General features: G+C 42.8%; 1 protein-coding gene across 1 annotated transcript; it reads right to left on the reverse strand.

The window, feature by feature from the left end:
* Window positions 1-3688: 3688 nt before the first annotated feature.
* LOC144274060 (glioma pathogenesis-related protein 1-like) lies at window positions 3689-23722 on the reverse strand. Its single transcript, XM_077832754.1, has 6 exons — window positions 23401-23722; window positions 11700-11945; window positions 9571-9680; window positions 7785-7867; window positions 6211-6237; window positions 3689-6122 (listed from the first exon to the last, which is right to left on the reverse strand). The coding sequence occupies exons 1-6, from the start codon at window positions 23578-23580 to the stop codon at window positions 5953-5955; spliced, it is 816 nt and encodes a 271-aa protein (XP_077688880.1). The 5' UTR covers window positions 23581-23722; the 3' UTR covers window positions 3689-5952.
* Window positions 23723-23924: the final 202 nt, after the last annotated feature.

Consider the following 23924-nt stretch of genomic DNA (forward strand, 5'->3'; position numbering starts at 1 on the left):
TTTTAATTTTTTATTTTCTTTTATGGTTGGCTTGTTCAGGGGTTTTGGGGTAGAAAGGTGATATACTGGAAAATCAAGAAATGCCTAATTATGTTTCTGTAAACCATCTAAACTGATGCATATGCCCACCCAGTGTTCATTCCTGACTTATAACTGGCTACATATAATCATTCTTAGTGAATTTTGTGTCTAATTTCAAGAGAGGGTGTGAGTATATGGCTCTAATGGTGTGCTATGTAAGGAGTTGAAAAGGGCAGGTATAGTGATTTTTTTTTCCCAGCAACAATCTACAGTGGTTTGGGCTGTCTGGTTCCTAACTGAATGGATTATTATGTTTATGGGCTAGAAACACAGAGCAGCTGAAGCAGGAAAGGGTTTGTGTTTAAGGCTGATGGTCTGTATGTAATTTGCACTTTTCATATAGAAGGTGAGGATTTGTAGTTCATAATGAAAATGTGGATGAGTTATGGTGACTTACTGGGATGGCTGGAAATAGTATCTGGGTTTTTTGTGGCCATTGAATGGGTGTCGTCAGGTCAGAGTTTGTTTATTGATCCTTAACTTTTAAATTTCTTGGCTTTCAATCATTTGATAAATCCTGTGTTTGGGGTCTTGTATCTAAAGTTTATGATTTACAACCATCTTAATGAAGCTTTTTGTATGGGTATTTCCACAGGGATGTTTGAGTGTGTGTTGAAATGTTGTGTGACTGTTCTGAACTTTTTAAACTCTTCCCTGGAGAATAAGGAAGTGTAATAAAATAGAGCACAAGGTAAGCTATGTCAGGAAGGAGAAATCTTACTATGTTTAACTTCACTTCCCACAAAACAGCAGCAGACTGTGTGCTCCTCTTTTATAGTCGTAGGAGCTGGGCTGCATATAATTAAATCTGTTCTAAAAGGACACATCTGCATGTGACTTCACTCAAGCAGACTCCTGCACCAGGCTCCTTATGGGTTCAGGGGTCCATCCATGTAAAGTCACTTGTAGGATCAGAGCCAAAGGCCTGAATCTGGCTAGTTGGGTTCTGGAGTCCAAAGATGTGTTGACTGATGCTAAAAAGCCCTGCTGAGATCTCAGTCAGTTCTCAGATGTTCATATGACCACAGAGAGTGACTCCAAAAATAAAACCCCACAACTTTCCATAGAGATTGAAAGGAAGAGAGTGTCCAATTTTTAGCAGAAGCTACACTTGTGATTTTTGAGACATATCCTTTGATTTTTCTCTCTCAAATGAAACACATTGTGTCCGTAAATTCTCTTATCTCAAACACCTCATCCGATTAACTGCAATCCTGGGTTGAAAAAACAAAGCAAAACAAAACCTTTTATTTCAGTATTCTCAGTCAAGTGCCAATCTTTAAAAAAGGGAAGAAGGAGGATCCTGGGAACTACAGGCCAGTCAGCCTCACCTCAGTCCCCGGAAAAATCATGGAGCAGGTCCTCAAAGAATCAATCCTGAAGCACTTACATGAGAGGAAAGTGATCAGGAACAGTCAGCATGGATTCACCAAGGGAAGGTCATGCCTGACTAATCTAATCGCCTTCTATGATGAGATTACTGGTTCTGTGGATGAAGGGAAAGCAGTGGATGTATTGTTTCTTGACTTTAGCAAAGCTTTTGACACGTCTCCCACAGTATTCTTGTCAGCAAGTTAAAGAAGTATGGGCTGGATGAATGCACTATAAGGTGGGTAGAAAGTTGGCTAGATTGTCGGGCTCAACGGGTAGTGATCAATGGCTCCATGTCTAGTCGGCAGCCGGTGTCAAGTGGAGTGCCCCAGGGGTCGGTCCTGGGGCTGGTTTTGTTCAATATCTTCATAAATGATCTGGAGGATGGTGTGGATTGCACTCTCAGCAAATTTGCGGATGATACTCAACTAGGAGGAGTGATAGATATGCTGGAGGACAGGGATAGGATACAGAGGGACCTAGACAAATTGGAGGATTGGGCTAAAAGAAATCTGATGAGGTTCAATAAGGATAAGTGCAGGGTCCTGCACTTAGGACGGAAGAACCCAATGCACAGCTACAGACTAGGGACCGAATGGCTAGGCAGCAGTTCTACGGAAAAGGACCTACGGGTGACAGTGGACGAGAATTTGGGTATGAGTCAGCAGTGTGCCCTTGTTGCCAAGAAGGCCAATGGCATTTTGGGATGTATAAGTAGGGGCATAGCGAGCAGATCGAGGGACGTGATCGTTCCCCTCTATTCGACATTGGTGAGACCTCATCTGGAGTACTGTGTCCAATTTTGGGCCCCACACTACAAGAAGGATGTGGATAAATTGGAGAGAGTCCAGCGAAGGGCAACAAAAATTATTAGGGGTCTGGAATACATGACTTATGAGGAGAGGCTGAGGGAACTGGGATCGTTTAGTCTGCAGAAGAGAAGAATGAGGGGGGATTTGATAGCTGCTTTCAACTACCTGAGAGGTGGTTCCAGAGAGGATGGTTCTAGACTATTCTCAGTGGTAGAAGAGGACAGGACAAGGAGTAATGGTCTCAAGTTGCAGTGGGGGAGGTTTAGGTTGGATATTAGGAAAAACTTTTTCACTAAGAGGGTGGTGAAACACTGGAATGCGTTACCTAAGGAGGTGGTAGAATCTCCTTCCTTAGAATTTTTTAAGGTCAGGCTTGACAAAGCCCTGGCTGGGATGATTTAATTGGGGATTGGTCCTGCTTTGAGCAGGGGGTTGGACTAGACCTGAGGTCCCTTCCAACCCTGATATTCTATGATTCTATAAGATCAATTTTAGATCTTGGTGAAGGGCCTTTGACTTGGAATGGACTTATGCTGCGCTTCCTTACCAAGCCTTTGTGGAACTCCCCCTGCTGGGCACTCAACACACCGCTGTCCTTGGACCCACATGCTGGGCTCGTGTGCTCTTATGCTCCCTTTACACTAGGCAGGTGTCAGTCACAGGGATGCCTCTTGTCTGATTTTATACCAGACAGTCCTTTTGGAGAGGTTTGTGCCCATCTGGTTCTGGGACAAAACCAGATGTAGTTTTACCCATTATCAGACAGGGGACACAATTTTGAACAATGTGCTGTGCTGCCCTGCCCCATGACCTCCATGCTGCGTGTCAGGTCAAGCTGGCATAGGCAGGGCAGTGTGCTCTTGAAAAATGGTGTCCCCCCCTCCCCCATATGGCATTACCTCACATGCTCTATGCTTATTGGGTCATACTGGTGTGGGGGGGGGGGGAAAGGTCTCACTGGTTGGGGCAAGCCCATGGTGTTTCTGGAAGTGCCAGAATGTCCGATGTTCTGGGAATGTAGCTACCCTATTCAGTCACCATTCTTCTTTGACTTCACTGGTACACTTCCTGGGAACAGACTCTCTGTCTGATACCCCTTCTGGAAGTGGGTGTGCACATCATGGGTCAGCTACCCTAGGCCCCCCAGGACTGGTGCTGATCCCTTGTAGCTTAAGCACAACTTTTCCCAAGGCTCCAGACATGCGGGCACTCTGGTTTATAGTTTACCCCTTCAGGGACTTGTGATATTGAAGACAATACAGAGATTTTACAGTAGGATTTCTAAAAATAATTCCTCTTTTTACTTTACTTTAGACAGCACAGACGAGAGCCATACAGATCTAGGCAAAAAAATAAACACCTATACGCCATTCCCTGCCTCAATTTCCTCACCACTGTTGAGGGTTCTTTGGGATTTGGTCAGGGTCTTCTACGGTGTCCAGGATCCTCCTCCTTCTCCTGCCTCCTGCACATGACTTCTTCAGAACATGAAGTGTCTGTCTGTCTCTGTCTCTCTCTCTCTCTGACCCCACCAGTCAATGTCCTCCAGCTCCTGGCCTGACCAGAAGTCTAAAAGGTTTCCCCTCCTGTGTGGAAACCTGTTTCTCTGTCAGTCCTTCTGTGAGTACTTCCCCAACTTCTCAGCCCTCCAGTCTTTAAAGGCCCATCAGAGTCTCGTTCAAAGACAGACAGTCAGGCACCCTTCCCTTTGTGTTTAGCACAAGGAGTATGTAGTCAGAATACAGTTTAAAATAATCGTAAGGGCTTACAGAGGGTGAATAACACCAAACAGTTTGTAGGTTGCACATAGATTCCCCAAATCATCTTGCTCTCTTTGACAGAGCCCCAAGATTTGTCACAGGGGATGTTGCAAATACTTCTTACTCAGCCAAATGTTTTGGAAGAGATGAGATGAGCAAGTGAGGGTGTTGTCTTTTATTTTGGGGGGGTCTCAGAGGAATGGCTAGGGCTCAGGCCTGCAAACACTTAATGCATATAAGTAATATCATTCTCACAAGTAGTCAGTTAAGCTAATGACAGGTTTCAGAGTAGCAGCCGTGTTAGTCTGTATCCAGAAAAAGAACAGGAGTACTTGCAGCACCTTAGAGACTAACAAATTTATTTGAGCACAGCTTACTTCATCAGATGCCTAGAATGGAACATATAGTAAGAAGATATATATATACATACAGAGAACATGAAAAGGTGGACGTTGCCATACCAACTCTAAGAGGCTAATTAATTAAGATGAGCTATTATCAGCAGGAGGGAAAAAAAACTTTTGTGATAATCAAGATGGCCCATTTCAGACAGTTGACAAGAAGGTGTGAGGATACTTAACATGAGGAAATAGAATCAATTTGTGTAATAGCCCAGCCATTCCCAATCTCTATTCAAGCCCAAGTTAATGGTATCTAGTTTGCAAATTAATTCCAGTTCAGAAGTTTCTCATTGGAGTCTGTTTTTTTGGAAGCTTTTCTGTTGCAAAATTGTTATCTTTAAGTCTGTTATTGAGTGGCCAGAGAGGTTGAAGTGTTCTCCTACTGGTTTTTTAATGTTATGATTTCTGATGTCAGATTTGTGTCCTTTTATTCTTTTGCATAGTTAAACTAATGGGTTTGTTCACATAGGCAAAGCTACTCACATGCCTAAGTGTTTGCAAGATTGGGCCCCTTGTAGGTAAACATTGTTTAGGCTATGTAACTATTGAATTATGATTCACATTGTATAAAGTGAAATAGATAACTTTTAATGCAAGTTTGAAGTATTTTCTTCTATTTGACTTGCTTTCAGACTTCATTAAACTCTAGAAAGCATGAGTTTATTGTTCTTTATATTCTGGTAGTCCTCACAACATGCTAGGTGCTTTCCACCCAACAATAAAGACACAGTCTCTGTCTCAAAGAGCTCACAATCTAATCAAAAGATCTAAGTGAAGAAAATCTAATCAGTAGTTTTCCAGTTACAAAAGTTTATGCTTTGAAAGCTCTGAGAGGGAATGCACATTTCAATAACTGCACGGCTATATCCGGTGCTCAGCCCACAGTACGAACAAACACTAGTCACCTGCCACTAACCGGTGCCTGTCAAGAAATGCACATATGACTGAGGTGCAGGAGGATGAGGAAGGGCACCAGGTGGCCTTTGGCTGGACTGAGGGTGCCTGCTAGCTAAGGAACTTGTGACTCTTCTCTTCATTCCCTCAAACATTTAAACAAAAACCAAACACCTACAGTGTCAAATGCAAAAGGTTACAGGCCACATCTTGCCTCATTTACTCACAGAGGTAATCCAATTGACTTCTATTCAACTATCCTTGTGGGTAAGGACAGCACTAATTAGCTGTATGTTAATATGTCCTTAAGCTTGTGCAGTTAGGTCCTCAAATATCAGGGCACGTAAAAGAGAAGGGTGAATTCATACCTTGAACTCTGGCCCTTAACCAAGTGACTTACAGTGAGCCTTCACCTATATTCAAATAGTTACCTTGGATTAAGGGTTGTGGGTGGCTTTTTTGCATTTATCTATTTTCAAATCACATGCAATTTATCATTAATAGAATAGGCCTCATTCTACAGATCATTGTGTTAGATTCCCCCCACCTCCCCCCCACACTAATAATGGGAAATCTGCACTTGGAATAGGAGCAGAATAGCCCAAAGTGTTTCTGCAATCTTTCAAATGCATATTAGTCACTTACAGATATTTGGGGATAATGCTTCTGTAGAAACCAGACAGCTCCAAAAGTCAGTACAATTAGCGATGGCCTTAAAATTAGAACAGTGATGCAGTACTGGTCACACATGGCTTTATCCTTGTCTGGATACTTGTCCCAGTCTGGATACCATCCAGAATTACCTATAAACAAAACAAGAGGAATTATTTTCCAGCATAACTGTACTTAAGGTAACAAATTCAAGAAACAATATCTGATTGTGATACATACTTATGACTTTCTCACGCTCTGGATTTTCTGGCAAGAGAAGAGAAAGGAACATAAACATGTTTACCAGTTAGAAACCATTTTAATTAAAAAAAATGAAAAATAATTGAGAACTTGGGTACATAACGAGATGTTCCAGGATCTGTGCTTTTCTCACCTGGGTGTAATACAAATATGTCTGTTTCACTTTAATAAAACATTGAAAAAATTCTCAAAAGAGGAAATCTGAGAATAACGTATACTTCCGGGCCTCGCTGAGACGGAACTTGCTCATAACCACCTGCTTCTTTTAGCCCCTAGTGACTGAAATAGAGGAAGTAGGATTTGATCACTGCAACTAATGCTATCGCTATTTACTTAGGCTTGGAGCCACAAAGGGACCTAGGAGCTACAATGCTGAACGTCGCAACACTTAACTTTTAGGCCTCTAGAAAATCACAGAACAAACACTGATCCACAGAGTCTCATTTAGGCCCCTATACAAGGAATGGGGAGAGACTAGTGCCTCTTAATGCATTCCACAAAAGCCAACACACTAGATGGGGAGCAGCCTAAAATAGCCAATGGGAGATGCTGATGAGAGGGGTGTGTCCTTTGCCCCACTCCCTCTGAGATAGCCCCGTCTCCCTGCAGCCTGAACTTAGGCACCTCTCTCTGCTTAGTGATGCATGAATGGGAATCCAGAGCGTGGAGTCAGGCAGTTTAGGCACCTCTTGCAGGAATGAGTTTGGCGTCTGCCTTGCTCCGTCCAAAACAGCCAGAGGAGGAAGTGATGCTGGTGCTGCCACCCACCTTATAACTGTTAGCCCAGTGGTTATGGTGTTCTTCTGGGATGTAGGAGAGTCAGGTTCCATTCCCCACTCTCCCTCTCTGAGGGGAGGGGAAGGATTTGAACAGGGGTCTCCCTTCCCCAGGAGCAGGTTCTAACCCCTGAGCTTTGGGATATTCTGATGTTGGGGCTCCCTCAGTTTCTTCTATTGAAGCTGTTCCACTGTGGATAAATAACAAAAGAGAGATTGGAGCAGGGGGACTGGACCCTGGGTCTTCCACCTCCCAGGTGGATTGTAATGTTGTGTTCTCTGTCTCTGGCCCAATGACTATTAAGTAGTTATCCACAGTGGTACAGTCACTGGGCTGAACATTTTCTGAAAACTTTTCCAGCTGGGCTGCTTCATGTTCCTTTTGAAAAACCAGCATATTGCCTCTCTGCATCCCCACCCCAAGCACGTGGTGGGGAGCAAATCATATGCTTACAGAAGGTTGGGCCTAGCTGTGATCCCAGGCTGGCTAGCCATTTCCTTGCAGTTTTGTTGCACTGGTGGGGGTATTAGCCTGGCTCACTCCTAATGCTCACCGGTGTGCTAAGAGTGTCTCTTGCTACCTGGGGTGGAAAAGGGTTCTTCATATTTTCCTCCTCCATGTGGATCCCCACCATACTTGGCTTTTGGATGTCGTTTCTCATACATACTTGAAAGCAAGCAACCATTGTCTTGTGACAATGGTCCATTGATATTATGTCTTATTTATGGGTCTTTCCATATGATATCATTCAGTGAGGAACTTTCCTTTTTACTTACCACATAGGTTATCCACACACTTCTCACCGTTGCATTTGCTGCATGCTGCTCCCGTGTTATAAGGCTGTGTCGGATAATTCCCACTGCAAAGAGGGACAACTTTGTTCTGATATTGACCTCCTTGGGAAGAATTTGACTGTCTTGGGTTCACGTTTTGTTGCAATTATTTTATCATGAGGAAATACTACAGCAAAGTCCCTTGCACATAGAACATGCAGTGAAATGGAAGAGAGCAGGAATGACTGGACCCCATGTTTAGGAACTCCATTTTAATGAAGTTTTGTCTAACACGGCCAAATGTCAACTTCCAGATGCTGAGAACTTTGAAAGTGTGGTATTTAGCTATGCTACTGAAAGAGTTACTGAACACTGTGCGCACTGCACCTTTTAATACAGAGGAATCCCTGTCAGGCTGGCTGGGAATCTGTAAGGGAGCTATTTTATTTCAGTTTATATGCAGCCTGTTATAGGCATCGATTGTCTCTCCCTCTCTCTCTCTTTCCGCACCCTCCTTCCTTTCTAGGGACTGTCTGGGTGAAATTGTAGCCCAACTGAACTCAATGGGGCCAGGATTTCACCCCATATTTGTTTGTTTATATAATCTCCAGTAAACCCTCTTGAGGACAAAGCACTCAAATGAAGGATTAAGTGGAATTTAAGTGGTCCATAGCTTTTGTGCTCTCCCCCTGCACAGGGTTGAATGTCACTAAATCAAAAGGCACACTCATGGAACTAATGCCCAAATGAAGCATAGTTTGATTGGGTTAGCTCACATGCTAAAGGATAGAATTTGGGTGTACAAGAAACACGGCATACAGAGTTTCAATCCACTATTCAGCAGCGGTAAAGGACACCAATAGGATGCTGGCTCACATAGTATCAAGAGATGTATTAGAAGTCCAAGGATACTGCATTACAATTTATAAAGCACTGGTTTGACATATTTGCAAGTACAGTCTTGTATTCTAGTCAATCTAGTCATACCCTAGGGTATGTCTGCACTGCAATTGGGGGTGGGGGAGGGAGGGAGGGATGATGCATCGTATAAACTAGCTAGCCTGAAAATTGAGAACAGTGAAGTCACATCAGCATGGGCTTCAGTGTGGGGCTGTACAAGCCTGCCCAGGACCCTGGGTAATTACTTGGCCTGCGAGCCTGGAACCCTAAGTACTTGGGTGGCAAACCTAGGCTGGACTCCTTGCTGCTGCGGCTTTACTGCTGTTAGTACTTGCCCTAGTTAGATTAAAGCTAGCTCAGGTATGTCCACCCAAGCTACCAGCACACCTCCAATTGCAGTATAGACATACCCTATGTATAGAATGACCTAGTTAAATTGGAGAACTACTCCCCTCCCCCCAAAGGGCCACTGAATAGATAAAAGGAGTGGCGAGGTTTACACAGATAAAGGCTCTGTGTTTAAGGGCTAGATCCCCTGAATGTAAATTTCAAAATTAGGGTTGAACTCCTGCCAAAAGTCTTAAAAAATTTCCATGCATGCTCAGAAGTAACATCAAGTGTATGGTGTATCACTGGCAAACCAATCAGAAGATCAGTTGCTCAAATATTCAATGCAGTCCATCTTCCAGCATCTCCCCTATTTTACCTTTGGCCCCTTTATTGACTCCAGTGGGTAGCCCTCTCCCTGAGCAAAGAGAGTTGGGCATGGCTTCCTCTGAAAGATCTCATTGCTGCTTCAAGCACTGTCAACACGAGTTTCTCGGAAAGTAACGAGTCGCTCCTCCCCCGCACCACAGCCTTGTACAATAATTGTAATGAGAGGACTTACGCTGGCCCATAGTTGCAAACGAAATGGGCTGCCTTCGATCCATGAAACCCTGTTACTGTAGGGCAAAAGTGAACAGCGCAGCCAACTTTGTAACTTGTCGCCCAAACAACCTGAAAAGAAGTGGACCACAAGCTACAATCAAATACCCGATTTAACATTCATGGGACTACAGAGAGACTGCTACTGTACTTGTGACACACACACAGAATTGCTGAACTAAGAAAAATGTATCCTAGGGGCTCCTCATTTGTCCAGGCCTGGCTTGACATGAGTAATTGGACACGGGTGAGGCCTCGTTTCTGGGGAGACAGGACTAGGGAGGTAAATGGATCAGCAGGTTGGAAACAGAAGGTCTGTACCAGCTAAGAAAAGGTGGAAGATCCAGGGCACCGTTTACAATGGATAAGTCAGGAACATAAAGATGAGGTACAGCGTGAAGTCATGTCTACACTAGAGACCTGAAGTCATGTCTACACTAGAGACCTGACTGTGGCACAGCTGTCCCGATGCAGCTGCACTGCTGTAAGACTTCCCATGTAGCCGCTCCATGCTGACGGGAGAGAGCTCTCCTGTCAATGTAATTAAATCACCTCCAATAAGTGGTAGTAGCTATGTTGGCGGGAGAGCATCTCCTGCTGACATAGCGCTGTCCACACTGGTGCTTCTGTTGGTGTAACTTACATCACTCAGGACTGTGTGTTTTTCACACCCCTGCGCAACATAAGTTATACCGACAAATGCCAATGTAGACATAGCCTAAGTAGAATGCTGTACAGGGACTGGCTTCTGCAAAAAGTAACCAAGCCCGTCCCAAAATATGTCATGTTTAAATGCATATAAAGGAGGAGACATTAAATTATTGAAAACACTGGCAAACGGGAATTCTTTCCACTGATGCATTTTCATATGTTGATCTTGTGTGACTAGGAAAATAACTTGGGCAGGTAGTTGACTTCTTCTAGCAAACGTGAAGGTTAGGTGTGTTGAATCAGTCTCATTGACTTCATTGTAGTCCACTGACCCGCACTATTTTTCTATCTGGAAAAGTGTTAATAGGTCAAAGACATGACGTGCAATAAAGGCCCAATTCAGCTCATCTCTCACTCAGCTCAATTTCCCCACGTGCTGAAGCCAGTTAGGTTATGTACATTTATCTAAAAGTACAGTTTGGCTCAAAGTACCTAAAGTTACCCTTTATCCAATGAGAATGAAAGGCTCTCAGCTGGATTCCTGCCTCTCAGCATCCCAGGAATGTGACTTTCTGCTCGCTAACCATTCCTCCACCCTATTTTAAACTTTTTATAACAAGTTTTAGTGAATTTATTGCTCCCAAAAAATACTGGTATGATGTTCCCAGAAACTGAAATCCTCTTTTTGTCTATAGGCAAAGCTCAACAGCTCAGCCTTCATGTCCGCATGATCCTTTGCCTCTTTTTGGTGAGACTGCCCACAGGAGACATGAACCTTATCTGCTATGAACTGGACTGATGCCACAATTTCATTTAACATATAGGCCACTGTGCAGTCAGAAAGCAGTTTTTAATGGGACTCTTTATAAAAGCGAGAGCTATATATATGTGAGAATATGTAGATAGTTAATATAAAGCAAACCTCCTACTTGCACATAAAAATGGTGCATATTTTTCATAAATATAGGCTGAATAAAGCTGTGCATTGCAAATAGTTTCTGGATTACACAGCGGGTAACAGTAATAATGATTTTTTTAGTCATTACCAATCTGAGCCTGATCTTTTTGAATTGCTGACCTAAAACTGAAAGACCCTGTAGCCAGTTTCCAGTCTTGCCCCATTCTGATTTTGAGCCCATTCTGAACTCTTAAATAACCTGTACTGCTACTACTAGCCTGAGGGTCTGTATCTGATTCCTTGCTAGAAGAGAGTCTCTTTCAGGGAAACACAAATAAGATTAAATTTAAAAGATTAAAAAAAAAATCCTCTTTATTTCAAGGGCCCTTTCTAAAACAGTGAAATAAAAAGCACATGCGCACAGTGTGATTACAAGACTTAGAAAATAGTTTGTTGAATTGGAATAAGAATCTCCCATTTTAAATTACAATCCACAAAAATCATTCTGAAGTTCAGCTGGAGAAATGTAGCAAATGACTTACCTGAGTGTAATGGCCACACACGTTGGTGCAAGTGTTGGTGCCATAGGCGTAGTCTTTGAATTCATTGTACCAACTAGTGAGGGCTGCAGTCACAGAAAAAATGTGGAGAGACCCAGTCCAGATGTTTTCTCCAACAGAAGTAAAGGTAGGGTGGGCCTTCCCGCGTATCTTGAGATAGATATTATGTTTAAACTGACATGTCTTTGCCCATGCTCTGGCTGTCTTTGCCAGATCAGGGTCCCAGCTCTGCCAAATGTAAAGACAGACACAAACCCTTTTCAGTTACATTGGCATAACAGTAATGCAAAGGAATTTCCTAGGGAGGCTACTCACAGATGTGAAAATTTTATATGTTCTGCATATCTATTCATTCCTGGCCTCCTTGGAGATTTCCAAGAAAGGGCTCGGGAGTTTTATAGAACCAGCTGATAAATGAGTACACAGGACAGTTTTTGATAAGTTTAACCACTCATTCAGACAGGCACGTTAAAGTTCTGGGTTTATAAGACAAACACTAAACTTGTTTGGAAAATAAATGTAGGCATTTAAGCTCTTTTTAGTCAAAAATGGGGATTCATTGCTGTGTTAAAGAACTAATTTTCAAGAGCACCATAGGTATTTCAGAGCAAATTTGTGTTGCCATCTGTCCAGTTTTATGGGCTGAGGATAATCCCAGATGTTCCAATTTTTTGCACAATCCTAGAGCAAATCCTATCTGTGTGTGTGGTTAACATTGAAGTCAATGAGAGCTTAATATGCACGCCCTTTGGCAGAGCCCCTTGACTTTCTAATCAAGTCATGTGCATACCATGAGCCAAACTTTTAACGTGGTTTAAACTCTGCCTGTAAATTTGTACTCACAAGTTCTGTGAGTGCAAATGCTGGCTCCAAATCCATATTTGCATAAACAAACGCAAATCAGACAGTCAAATTGCTGTCTATGAAATTTGTGTACTCAAATGCCTATTTCCACAAGTGTTTTGCTTTTGCTTTTGCTTTTGCTTTTGCTTTTGCTTTTTCTTTGTGCACACACAGCCTTCTGGGACAAATGTAGAGTTGTTTCAGAGTAACAGCCGTGTTAGTCTGTATTCGCAAAAAGAAAAGGAGTACTTGTGGCACCTTAGAGACTAACCAATTTATTTGAGCGTGAGCTTTCGTGAGCTACAGCTCACTTCATCAGATGCATACCGTGGAAACTGCAGCAGACTTTATATATACACAGAGAATATGAAACAATACCTCCTCCCACCCCACTGTCCTGCTGGTAATAGCTTATCTAAAGTAATCTTCAGGTTAGGCCATTTCCAGCACAAATCCAGGTTTTCTCACCCTCCACCCCCCCACACAAATTCACTCTCCTGCTGGTGATAGCCCATCCAAAGTGAAAACTCTTTACACAATGTGCATGGTAATCAAGTTAGGCCATTTCCTGCACAAATCCAGGTTGTCTCACTCCCTCACCCTCCTCCAAAAACCCACCCCCATACACACACAAACTCACTCTCCTGCTGGTAATAGCTCATCCAAACTGACCACTCTCCAAGTTTAAATCCAAGTTAAACCAGAACTTCTGGGGGGAGGGGGGTAGGAAAAAACAAGAGGAAATAGGCTACCTTGCATAATGACTTAGCCACTCCCAGTCTCTATTTAAGCCTAAATTAATAGTATCCAATTTGCAAATGAATTCCAATTCAGCAGTTTCTCGCTGGAGTCTGGATTTGAAGTTTTTTTGTTGTAAGATAGCGACCTTCATGTCTGTGATTGCGTGACCAGAGAGATTGAAGTGTTCTCCGACTGGTTTATGAATGTTATAATTCTTGACATCTGATTTGTGTCCATTTATTCTTTTACGTAGAGACTGTCCAGTTTGACCAATGTACATGGCAGAGGGGCATTGCTGGCACATGATGGCATAAATCACATTGGTGGATGTGCAGGTGAACGAGCCTCTGATAGTGTGGCTGATGTTATTAGGCCCTGTGATGGTGTCCCCTGAATAGATATGTGGGCACAATTGGCAACGGGCTTTGTTGCAAGGATAAGTTCCTGGGTTAGTGGGTCTGTTGTGTGGTATGTGGTTGTTGGTGAGTATTTGCTTCAGGTTGCGGGGCTGTCTGTAGGCAAGGACTGGCCTGTCTCCCAAGATTTGTGAGAGTGTTGGGTCATCCTTTAGGATAGGTTGTAGATCCTTAATAATGCGTTGGAGGGGTTTTAGTTGGGGGCTGAAGGTGACGGCTAGGGGCGTTCTGTTATTTTCTTTGTTAGGCCTGTCCTGTAGTAGGTAACTTCTGGGAACTCTTCTGGCTCTATCAATCTGTTTCTTTACTTCCGCAGGTGGGTATTGTAGTTGTAAGAATGCTTGATAGAGATCTTGTAGGTGTTTGTCTCTGTCTGAGGGGTTGGAGCAAATGCGGTTGTATCGCAGAGCTTGGCTGTAGACGATGGATCGTGTGGTGTGGTCAGGGTGAAAGCTGGAGGCATGCAGGTAGGAATAGCGGTCAGTAGGTTTCCGGTATAGGGTGGTGTTTATGTGACCATTGTTTATTAGCACTGTAGTGTCCAGGAAGTGGATCTCTTGTGTGGACTGGTCCAGGTTGAGGTTGGTGGTGGGATGGAAATTGTTGAAATCATGGTGGAATTCCTCAAGGGCTTCTTTTCCATGGGTCCAGATGATGAAGATGTCATCAATATAGCGCAAGTAGAGTAGGGGCTTTAGGGGACGAGAGCTGAGGAAGCGTTGTTCTAAATCAGCCATAAAAATGTTGGCATACTGTGGGGCCATGTGGGTACCCATAGCAGTGCCGCTGATCTGAAGGTATACATTGTCCCCAAATGTGAAATAGTTATGGGTAAGGACAAAGTCACAAAGTTCAGCCACCAGGTTAGCCGTGACATTATCGGGGATAGTGTTCCTGACGGCTTGTAGTCCATCTTTGTGTGGAATGTTGGTGTAGAGAGCTTCTACATCCATAGTGGCCAGGATGGTGTTATCAGGAAGATCACCGATGGATTGAAGTTTCCTCAGGAAGTCAGTGGTGTCTCGAAGGTAGCTGGGAGTGCTGGTAGCGTAGGGCCTGAGGAGGGAGTCTACATAGCCAGACAATCCTGCTGTCAGGGTGCCAATGCCTGAAATGATGGGGCGCCCAGGAGTTCCAGGTTTATGGATCTTGGGTAGTAGATAGAATATCCCAGGTCGGGGTTCCAGGGGTGTGTCTGTGCGGATTTGATCTTGTGCTTTTTCAGGAAGTTTCTTGAGCAAATGCTGTAGTTGCTTTTGGTAACTCTTAGTGGGATCATAGGGTAATGGCTTGTAGAAACTCGTGTTGGAGAGCTGCCGAGCAGCCTCTTGTTTGTGCAGGAAATGGCCTAACTTGATTATCACCAGCAGGAGAGTGAATTTGTGTGGGGGGGTGGAGGGTGAGAAAACCTGGATTTGTGCTGGAAATGGCCTAACCTGAAGATTACTTTAGATAAGCTATTACCAGCAGGACAGTGGGGTGGGAGGAGGTATTGTTTCATATTCTCTGTGTATATATAAAGTCTGCTGCAGTTTCCACGGTATGCATCTGATGAAGTGAGCTGTAGCTCACGAAAGCTCTTGCTCAAATAAATTGGTTAGTCTCTAAGGTGCCACAAGTACTCCTTTTCTTTTATGTAGAGTTGTGTCTTTCTGAAAACTCAGCCCTGGGATCTTACACTTGTATCTTTAAAAAGACCCCTTTTTATTATGAAAATTCAGTGACCCAGTCAATTCCATGCTTGCATGAGGTATTTTGTTTTTTAGAAAAATTTTAACTTGTGGAATTTCTGTTGCATCTCCTGACTGCCTAAGTGTCTGTAAATAAACTTTCTTCTTTTCAAATTAATTATCAATACTAACTGCTCTGTCAAGGACTAAATGATCATTAGAAATGTAAAACTAACACAATGAGACTTTAAATTTTATGAAATGTAGCTTATGACATTTATCTAAGTACAGTACTTGAAATATGCTGACAACTGTATTATGTTACAATAGTATTAAACTGAGGTAATTTCTAAACATATTTTAGAGATACATTTTATAACCCACTGCAAATATATATTTCTTCCCTTTCTTTTTGTAGCTAAGACCGTAAAAGTGAATTGTGCATAAATCAACAAAAGCTAAGATATTTTTATCTGACATTTAGTAACTAACTCAAGTTGAGGTGATTTCCTTTCAGAACAGGTGAATTATAATGTCAGCTTTTATGGTTTAAATCTTTGACTTTGCTTGGGTTTGTCTCACAAAATTGATATAAAAACAACTTGCCCAACAAAATATTCGTGAAGTTTGTTTTTTCATGTTGACTGGTTTATCAAGCTTTTGTCAGTAATTTAGACAAACTGTTACTTGATATTTCCCTAATTTTTAAAGAGAACAAATACAATAGATCTGCTTGAATGAATATTCCAGCCTTAATATTATTACAAGTTAAGAGTAATACTCCTTGTTACATCTGTGCAACCCCTATGAGTTATAAGAAAGAGACCCAGACAATGGTTGCAAGTAGTGAATTTGGTTCAGAGAGTTTAGGGGACCTGTTCTGTAGTTTTTGTTCTTCTTTACAATTCAATTTTTCTCCTCTACCTCCGAAAACAATCTGTGAATTTTTTTCCTATTTGTGTGACTACTCCTAGTTAGAGTTGGTTGACTCCTGCAAAAACAGTGTTTGTAAACACTCAGATCCCAAAGGACTGATTTGTTTGACCATATTTATAACTCTTATTTGCTTTCCGTGTGAATGCATCTTTGTTCACATAAACAAAGATTGATTCATGTGAAAAGCCAATAAGAGTGTGTGAGGAATGGCTGTTTTTTGTACAAATATCACATGGAAAACATATTCATTATTTTTCAATAACTCCTCATCAATTTTTATTCTCACATTTAAAAATAATTCACACATCAAATTAGGGAGCAGAAACAATGCCATATGACTTGGGTGACCAATGGCCCACCACTGTACAGGCAAAGAATATCACTACATTACATCTGGGAGCACGCTTCCCAGTGTGGGGAGAAGGATGTGCTGGCTCTGCTCCTGCTAATATGCTAAAAATAGCAGTGTAGCCAGGGCAGCATGGGCGGTGGCTCAAGCTAGCCGCCAGACTCTGTACCTTGGGGCAGTGGGCAGGTTTGCACCAGGCAGCTAGCCCAAGCTGCCACCCATGCTACCCCACTATTTTTAGCGAACCAGCTCAAGCAAAGCTAGTGCGTGTCTGTTTACCTATGCTGGGAAGCATGGTCCCTGAGGAAGTGTCAATGTACCCAAAGTGAACAGTTGAAAACTGCTGAATACTTGCAAGAAAGTGACATGTCCAAATCCCATTGCAGTCATTGGGAGTCTTTCCACTGACTTGAATGGCCTTTGGATGAGGCCCAAAGAGTGCCTTCACACAAACTGAGCAGGAGGGAAGGGTTACATTTGTCATTCACTTGTTTGCAACGAAGAATTTGACAGTCTCTCTTCTTTGGTAATGCCTCTGTAACCTCCCAGTAAGATGTGTATAGTTATTTTGAAATTGACATATTCTTTAGATGCTGAAGACACCACAAACACTGTCAACAGCCTCGTCTTGTATTTTTGTTGCTTGCATGAAGAGAAAGAGGAAATGCTTCTCACATCCATTTTAAAAAGGCTATTCTCAAAAAGGTGGAATATCTTGAGTTTGTTCTCTTATATCTCTAGATAGAATCCTGAGCGTGATCTGAGGCCTGGTCTATACTACAGAGTTAGATTGACATAAGGCAGCTTACATTGACCTAATTCTTTGTAAGTGTCCACAATAATATGTAGCTCCCACCGATGTAAGTCGCCCTCTTGACTGACTTATTAACTCCATCTCTGAGAGAGATGTAGCACTTAAGTCGATGTAGTTAGGTTTATGCACTGTCAGTGTAGACATGCTTTGCTTATACTGACTATTGCTGCCTTTCAGAAACTGTCCCACAATGCCCCATGCTAGCAGTTAAATCAGCGCAAACACTCCTGGTGAGAATGCACACCACCAACGAAAGGAGTAGTGTGGACGTGTAAAATTGATTCAATTCTGTGGTGGCTATATATCAGTGTAACTTAGGTCAACTTAATTTTGTAGTATAGATTTGCCCTGAGGTAAACAAGGTCTCCAAGTGAGATACTGTACTTCTCTTGTCTTAGTCATACTTAACTTCTAAAAAGAAAAGGAGTACTTGTGGCACCTTAGAGACTAACCAATTTATTTGAGCATGAGCTTTCGTGAGCTACAGCTCACTTCATCGGATGCATACCGTGGAAACTGCAGCAGACTTTATATTTACACAGAGAATATGAAACAATACCTCCTCCCACCCCACTGTCCTGCTGGTAGTAGCTTATCTAAAGTGATCATCAGGTTAGGCCATTTCCAGCACAAATCCAGGTTTTCTCACCCTCCACCCCCCCACACAAATTCACTCTCCTGCTGGTGATAGCCCATCCAAAGTGACAACTCTTTACACAATGTGCATGATAATCAAGTTAGGCCATTTCCTGCACAAATCCAGGTTCTCTCACTCCCTCACCCCCCTCCAAAAACCCACCCCCATACACACACAAACTCACTCTCCTGCTGGTAATAGCTCATCCAAACTGACCACTCTCCAAGTTTAAATCCAAGTTAAACCAGAACATCTGGGGGGGCTAGGATAAACAAAGCCCGTTGCCAATTGTGCCCACATATCTATTCAGGGGACACCATCACAGGGCCTAATAACATCAGCCACACTATCAGAGGCTCGTTCACCTGCACATCCACCAATGTGATATATGCCATCATGTGCCAGCAATGCCCCTCTGCCATGTACATTGGTCAAACTGGACAGTCTCTACGTAAAAGAATAAATGGACACAAATCAGATGTCAAGAATTATAACATTCATAAACCAGTCGGAGAACACTTCAATCTCTCTGGTCACGCAATCACAGACATGAAGGTCGCTATCTTAAAACAAAAAAACTTCAAATCCAGACTCCAGCGAGAAACTGCTGAATTGGAATTCATTTGCAAATTGGATACTATTAATTTAGGCTTAAATAGAGACTGGGTGTGGCTAAGTCATTATGCAAGGTAGCCTATTTCCTCTTGTTTTTTCCTACCCCCCACCCCCAGATGTTCTGGTTTAACTTGGATTTAAACTTGGAGAGTGGTCAGTTTGGATGAGCTATTACCAGCAGGAGAGTGAGTTTGTGTGTGTATGGGGGTGGGTTTTTGGAGGGGGGTGAGGGAGTGAGAGAACCTGGATTTGTGCAGGAAATGGCCTAACTTGATTATCATGCACATTGTGTAAAGAGTTGTCACTTTGGATGGGCTATCACCAGCAGGAGAGTGAATTTGTGTGGGGGGGTGGAGGGTGAGAAAACCTGGATTTGTGCTGGAAATGGCCTAACCTGATGATCACTTTAGATAAGCTATTACCAGCAGGACAGTGGGGTGGGAGGAGGTATTGTTTCATATTCTCTGTGTATATATAAAGTCTGCTGCAGTTTCCACGGTATGCATCCGATGAAGTGAGCTGTAGCTCACGAAAGCTCATGCTCAAATAAATTGGTTAGTCTCTAAGGTGCCACAAGTACTCCTTTTCTTTTTGCGAATACAGACTAACACAGCTGTTACTCTGAAACTTAACTTCTAATTGTTGAAAAGCTAAGCAGTGTGTGGTTTTACACTACATTGTATTTCACAATAGATTTTGGCACTTCCTCTGTTGCTTCTTCCACATTAGGTACTTCATTGGGCGGGGGGGGTTGAATTAGTCTGACCTCCTTCAAAAATAATGCTGTCAAGGTTTTTAGGCCTCATACTAGTTGTAATATAATCTTTCTCCTATAATTTGTGAGCGTAATTCTTCAGATTTTGTGTCTAATTTAAAACAAAGAAATTTTGCACTTCATTGCTGTAATCCTAATATACAACCCTAGTGCTCTTTCAATAAGATGTACAAGACTCAGGATGCTGATAGGCACCAGTAAAAGAACCTTGAGGGGCATAGGCAGACAGGACCCAGGTAGAACCTAGTGAGAGGGCCAGCTTCATCTGGAAGCTTTGAACCAGCACGTACAGTAACTCCTCGCTTAACGTTGTAGTTATGTTCCTGAAAAATGCTAATTTAAGTGAAACGATGTTAAGCAAATCCAATTTTCCCCATAAGGATTAATGTAAATAGAGGGGGTTAGGTTCCAAAGAATTTTTTTCGCCTGACAAAAGACTAGATTTGTGTGTGTGCATACCCCCACACATCTACACAGTACAAAAATTTTAAACAAACAATTTAATACTTTACACAACAACTATGATTGTGAAGCTTGGTTGAGGTGGTGGAGTCAGAGGGTAGAAGAGGGTGGGATATTTCCCAGGGAATGCCTTCCTGCTAAATGATGAACTAGCACTCCTTTGAGCCCTCAAGGGTAACACATTGTTAATGTAGCTTCCCACTCTACAAGGCAGCATGAATGGAGGGAGGAGACACAGCATGGCAGAGAGACACCGAGACATATACCGTGAGTGTGAGAGACGTGCATTGCCCCTTTAAGTACGCTGACCCCACTCTAAGTACATTGCCTTTTAAGTAGATCAGCAAGTTGAGACAGCAGCTGCTGCCAGCAAGCTCCCTCCATCCCCTTCCTGTCCCTCCCCCCTGCTCTGTGGAGATGGGGGGCAGGAGTGGGGGGGGGGACACTCTGACATTAGCACCCCTCTTCCCTCCCCCCCACAGCATGCAGGAGGCTCCTGGGAGCAGCTCCAAGGCAGAGGGCAGGAGCAGCACACGGCAGTGGGGGGAGGGACAGCTGAACTGCCCAGCAATTGATAACCTGCACAGGGAACTTAAGGGAGCTGATAGGGGAGCTGCCAGTCCACCCTGGTTCCAACCCCCATCAGCTAGCTCCAATGCAAGCAGTGGACAAAGAAGGTGGCTGCCAAACAACGTTATAAGGGAGCATTGTACAACTTTAAACGAGCATGTTCCCTAATAACAAAACAACGTTAACCGGGACAACATTAAGTGAGGAGTTACTGTAACAAAAACACACTATTCTCATAACTATAAAAAGAAAAAAAACATTTTCCAACTTCCAATCTGTGGTGTTTATCCAGGGAAAAAAAAATTGCTTCTCCAGTAGTTGTCTCAGCAAAGTTACTCATGGTTTGTGCGTATATAGGGTCCGCTTCTTAGCAGCCACCTCTTTCCTGGTGGTGGATTCACAGTCGCTGGTCACTCCAATTGTCATATATGCAAATGAGTTTTAGAATGTTGGCAGGGATTTTGCTGAGCATGGACACAGTACATCTTATGTCGTGGCAGATTTTTCCCTAGAGTATATTTGGCCACAGCATCAATATATCTTGATTTCCCTGTCTTGAAGTTCAGTAATGGAGACTTCTCCAACGAGAAGATACAGGAAGCATCACAACCTAAATATTACCCAACCTAACAAGAAAAGGAACTAGGTAGGGTGGGATGTTTTCCCAGGACTTTGAAAAAAGAAAAGGAGTACTTGTGGCACTTTAGAGACTAACAAATTTATTTGAGCATAAGCTTTCGTGAGCTACAGCTCACTTCATCGGATGCATGCAGTGGAAAATACAGCGGGGAGATTTATATACACAGAGTACATGAAACAATGGGTGGTACCATACACACTGTAATGAGAGTGATCAGGTACGGTGAGCTATTACCAGCAGGAGAGTGGGGGGAGGGGACCTTTTGTAGTGATAACCAAGGTGGGCCATTTCCAGCAGCTGACAAGAACGTCTGAGGAACAACAGGGGGATAAACATGGGGAAATAGTTTTACTTTGTGTAATGACCCATCCACTCCCAGTCTTTATTCAAGCCTAAGTTAATTGTATCCTGTTTGCAAATTAATTCCAATTCAGCAGTCTCTCGTTGGAGTCTGTTTTTGAAGTTTTTTTGTTGAAGAATTGCCACTTTTATGTCTGTAATCGAGTGACCAAAGAGATTGAAGTGTTCTCCGATTGGTTTTTGAATGTTATATTGTTATGTTATGTTATTGCTTTCTGCCCAGGGCAATTCAAACCAGATAAAGTTAATATCTATTTACCTTCTAAACTAAGTAAGAGATTATAAACCAAGTAAGAGATGGACTATTATTAATCTCTTTTAAGCATTCTAAACATCACTAGATATGTAATAAACAGCATGGTCTAGTAGATTGGGCACAAGACTGAAACTCAGGAGAGTTATATTCCATTTCCAGTTCTGCCACTACCCTACTGGGTGACTATAGACAAATCATTTAATCCTTTTGTATCCCCTTCTGTCTTATATTTGTCTTTGTCTTTTCTTACTATAGGTTTGTACAATGCCTAGCAGAAGGTGACCCTGAGCTTGGCTGGGGCCTCTAGGTGATGCTATAATATAAATTAATAATAAAAAATTATAAGGGACTGGTCCACCTTGATTATCACTACAAAAGATTCCCCCCCCACCCGCTCTCCTGCTTCATTCCCATTGTTTCATGTTCTCTGTGTATATAAATCTCCGCACTGTATTTTCCACTGAATGCATCCAATGAAGTGAGCTATAGCTCACGAAAGCTTATGCGCAAATAAATTTGTTAGTCTCTAAGGTGCCACAAGTACTCCTGTTCTTTTTGCGGATACAGACTAACACAGCTGCTACTCTGAAACAGGACTTTGAAGAAACCCTCCCAAGGATTTGTCCCTCTGAACAGAACAGCAGGGTTTCTGTTACATACTTATAACACATTTATCAATGTAGTTTGTGAGTCCCTTGAACTAGGGAAAGGGAATCACTGTTGCAGTTGACAAATGGGAGTTATCCCCTTAAGGGGATTTTGTATATTTTTAACAGAAGGCTGGATCTGTCTGTATCCAAGCGTGGGATGGGTAGACACTGCACTCCCAACAGTAATAATCAGGTGAATGGGGAGCCTGAATGATCCTAGAACTGACAGCCAGGGACTTCATTCCTGGTTAGATTTGGTTTAGTTTCTTTTGGGCCTCTGCTGCCGCCCCAGCACCTCTAGGTTATAGGAACAAAATAGGGGCAAAAATTGGGGATTGGTCCTGCTTTGAGCAGGGGGTTGGACTAGATGACCTCCTGAGGTCCCTTCCAACCCAGATATTCTATGACCACTACCAGCTGTGAATAATCCTCTGTTGGATAAAATCCTGAGACAGCATAGCAGGTAACAAAACAGCTTTAAAATCTACAAAGTAACTTGATGACAGTGTCCTCTTCCAGCGTAGATTTACAGCACACAACACTGAAGAGAGCCGGGAGGGGGTGGAAACCAACTAATAGGCATATTTAAGGCTTCACATAAATCACACAGGCTGCTGAGCTGTGACAGTTTAAAACAAGGAGGATTTTCATACCATAAACCTCAAGCGTAAGAGTGGTGTTTGAAAAATCCATCTGAACCCAGGGAGAGGCACTGAGCAGGTATATGTCCAGCTGTGATAACTGGAGTCTTACTAAAGTGGTTTGAGGCTTTGGGGGTGTGGGTTTTGTTTTTTTGACTATGATTCAAGGAGGGTTGGCGTAGCTGAAAAGCTTTTGCAAGCAGTTACAAAAGTAAATCTTCCTGAGAACTGTTAACAGCATTGCAACATTCACCATCTGTGTGCAAGTGAGGAGTAAAATTGTGTAATATTGTTGAAGGTCACCTTACCATGTGAAGCATGTTGCTGGCTGCTGGATTCACCTGGGACCGAAAACGGTTATGAGCTGTCACACACTCCTCAATAAACTGTTTGTCTCTTGTATCAGGTAAAGTACTTGGCTCATAAGAGTAGCAGCAAACTGAGAGAGCCAATACTACCATCACAGGAAGGGACAGCATGATTTTCATGTCTCTCTGACGTTCCAACTTTGAAAGCAAAATATTTTAGCTATATAAGGTGCTCTTAGCTCCCCGGATGGTGTTTTGGCTGGAAGGCTGAGTTTTATCTTCAAATTACAACTGCTTAATAGGGTACTGGTAACAGGAAACTACTCAGCTTCAGCAGCCTCAAAAAAACGAATGAAGAAATTGTGGTAAATAAATTTTGCACTGAAGCTGTCAAGTTTCTGTTTTAGTGAGCATTTTTATTGGCTGGGCAAAGAATAGGCCAGGGAGGGGAGGGGGGGAGAGGAGCATGTGATGTTGCTCCTGGCAGGGGATGGGAGGGGAGGGGACGAACAAGCAGCATTGCT

The sequence above is a fragment of the Eretmochelys imbricata genome, chromosome 1 (genome assembly GCF_965152235.1).
Source record: "Eretmochelys imbricata isolate rEreImb1 chromosome 1, rEreImb1.hap1, whole genome shotgun sequence".
Lineage (NCBI taxonomy): Eukaryota > Metazoa > Chordata > Testudines > Cheloniidae > Eretmochelys > Eretmochelys imbricata.

Bases quoted from the DNA above. Each gene is read 5' to 3' on its own strand.
- LOC144274060 (XM_077832754.1), bottom strand. From the start codon at position 23,580: ATGAAAATCATGCTGTCCCTTCCTGTGATGGTAGTATTGGCTCTCTCA. The intron at 7,868-9,570 runs GTAAGTCCTCTC...CCCTCTTTGCAG, and splicing joins GTTTGCAACTATGGGCCAGC to TGGGAATTATCCGACACAGC. The intron at 6,238-7,784 runs GTAAGTAAAAAG...TTCTCTTGCCAG, and splicing joins GTGTGTGGATAACCTATGTG to AAAATCCAGAGCGTGAGAAA.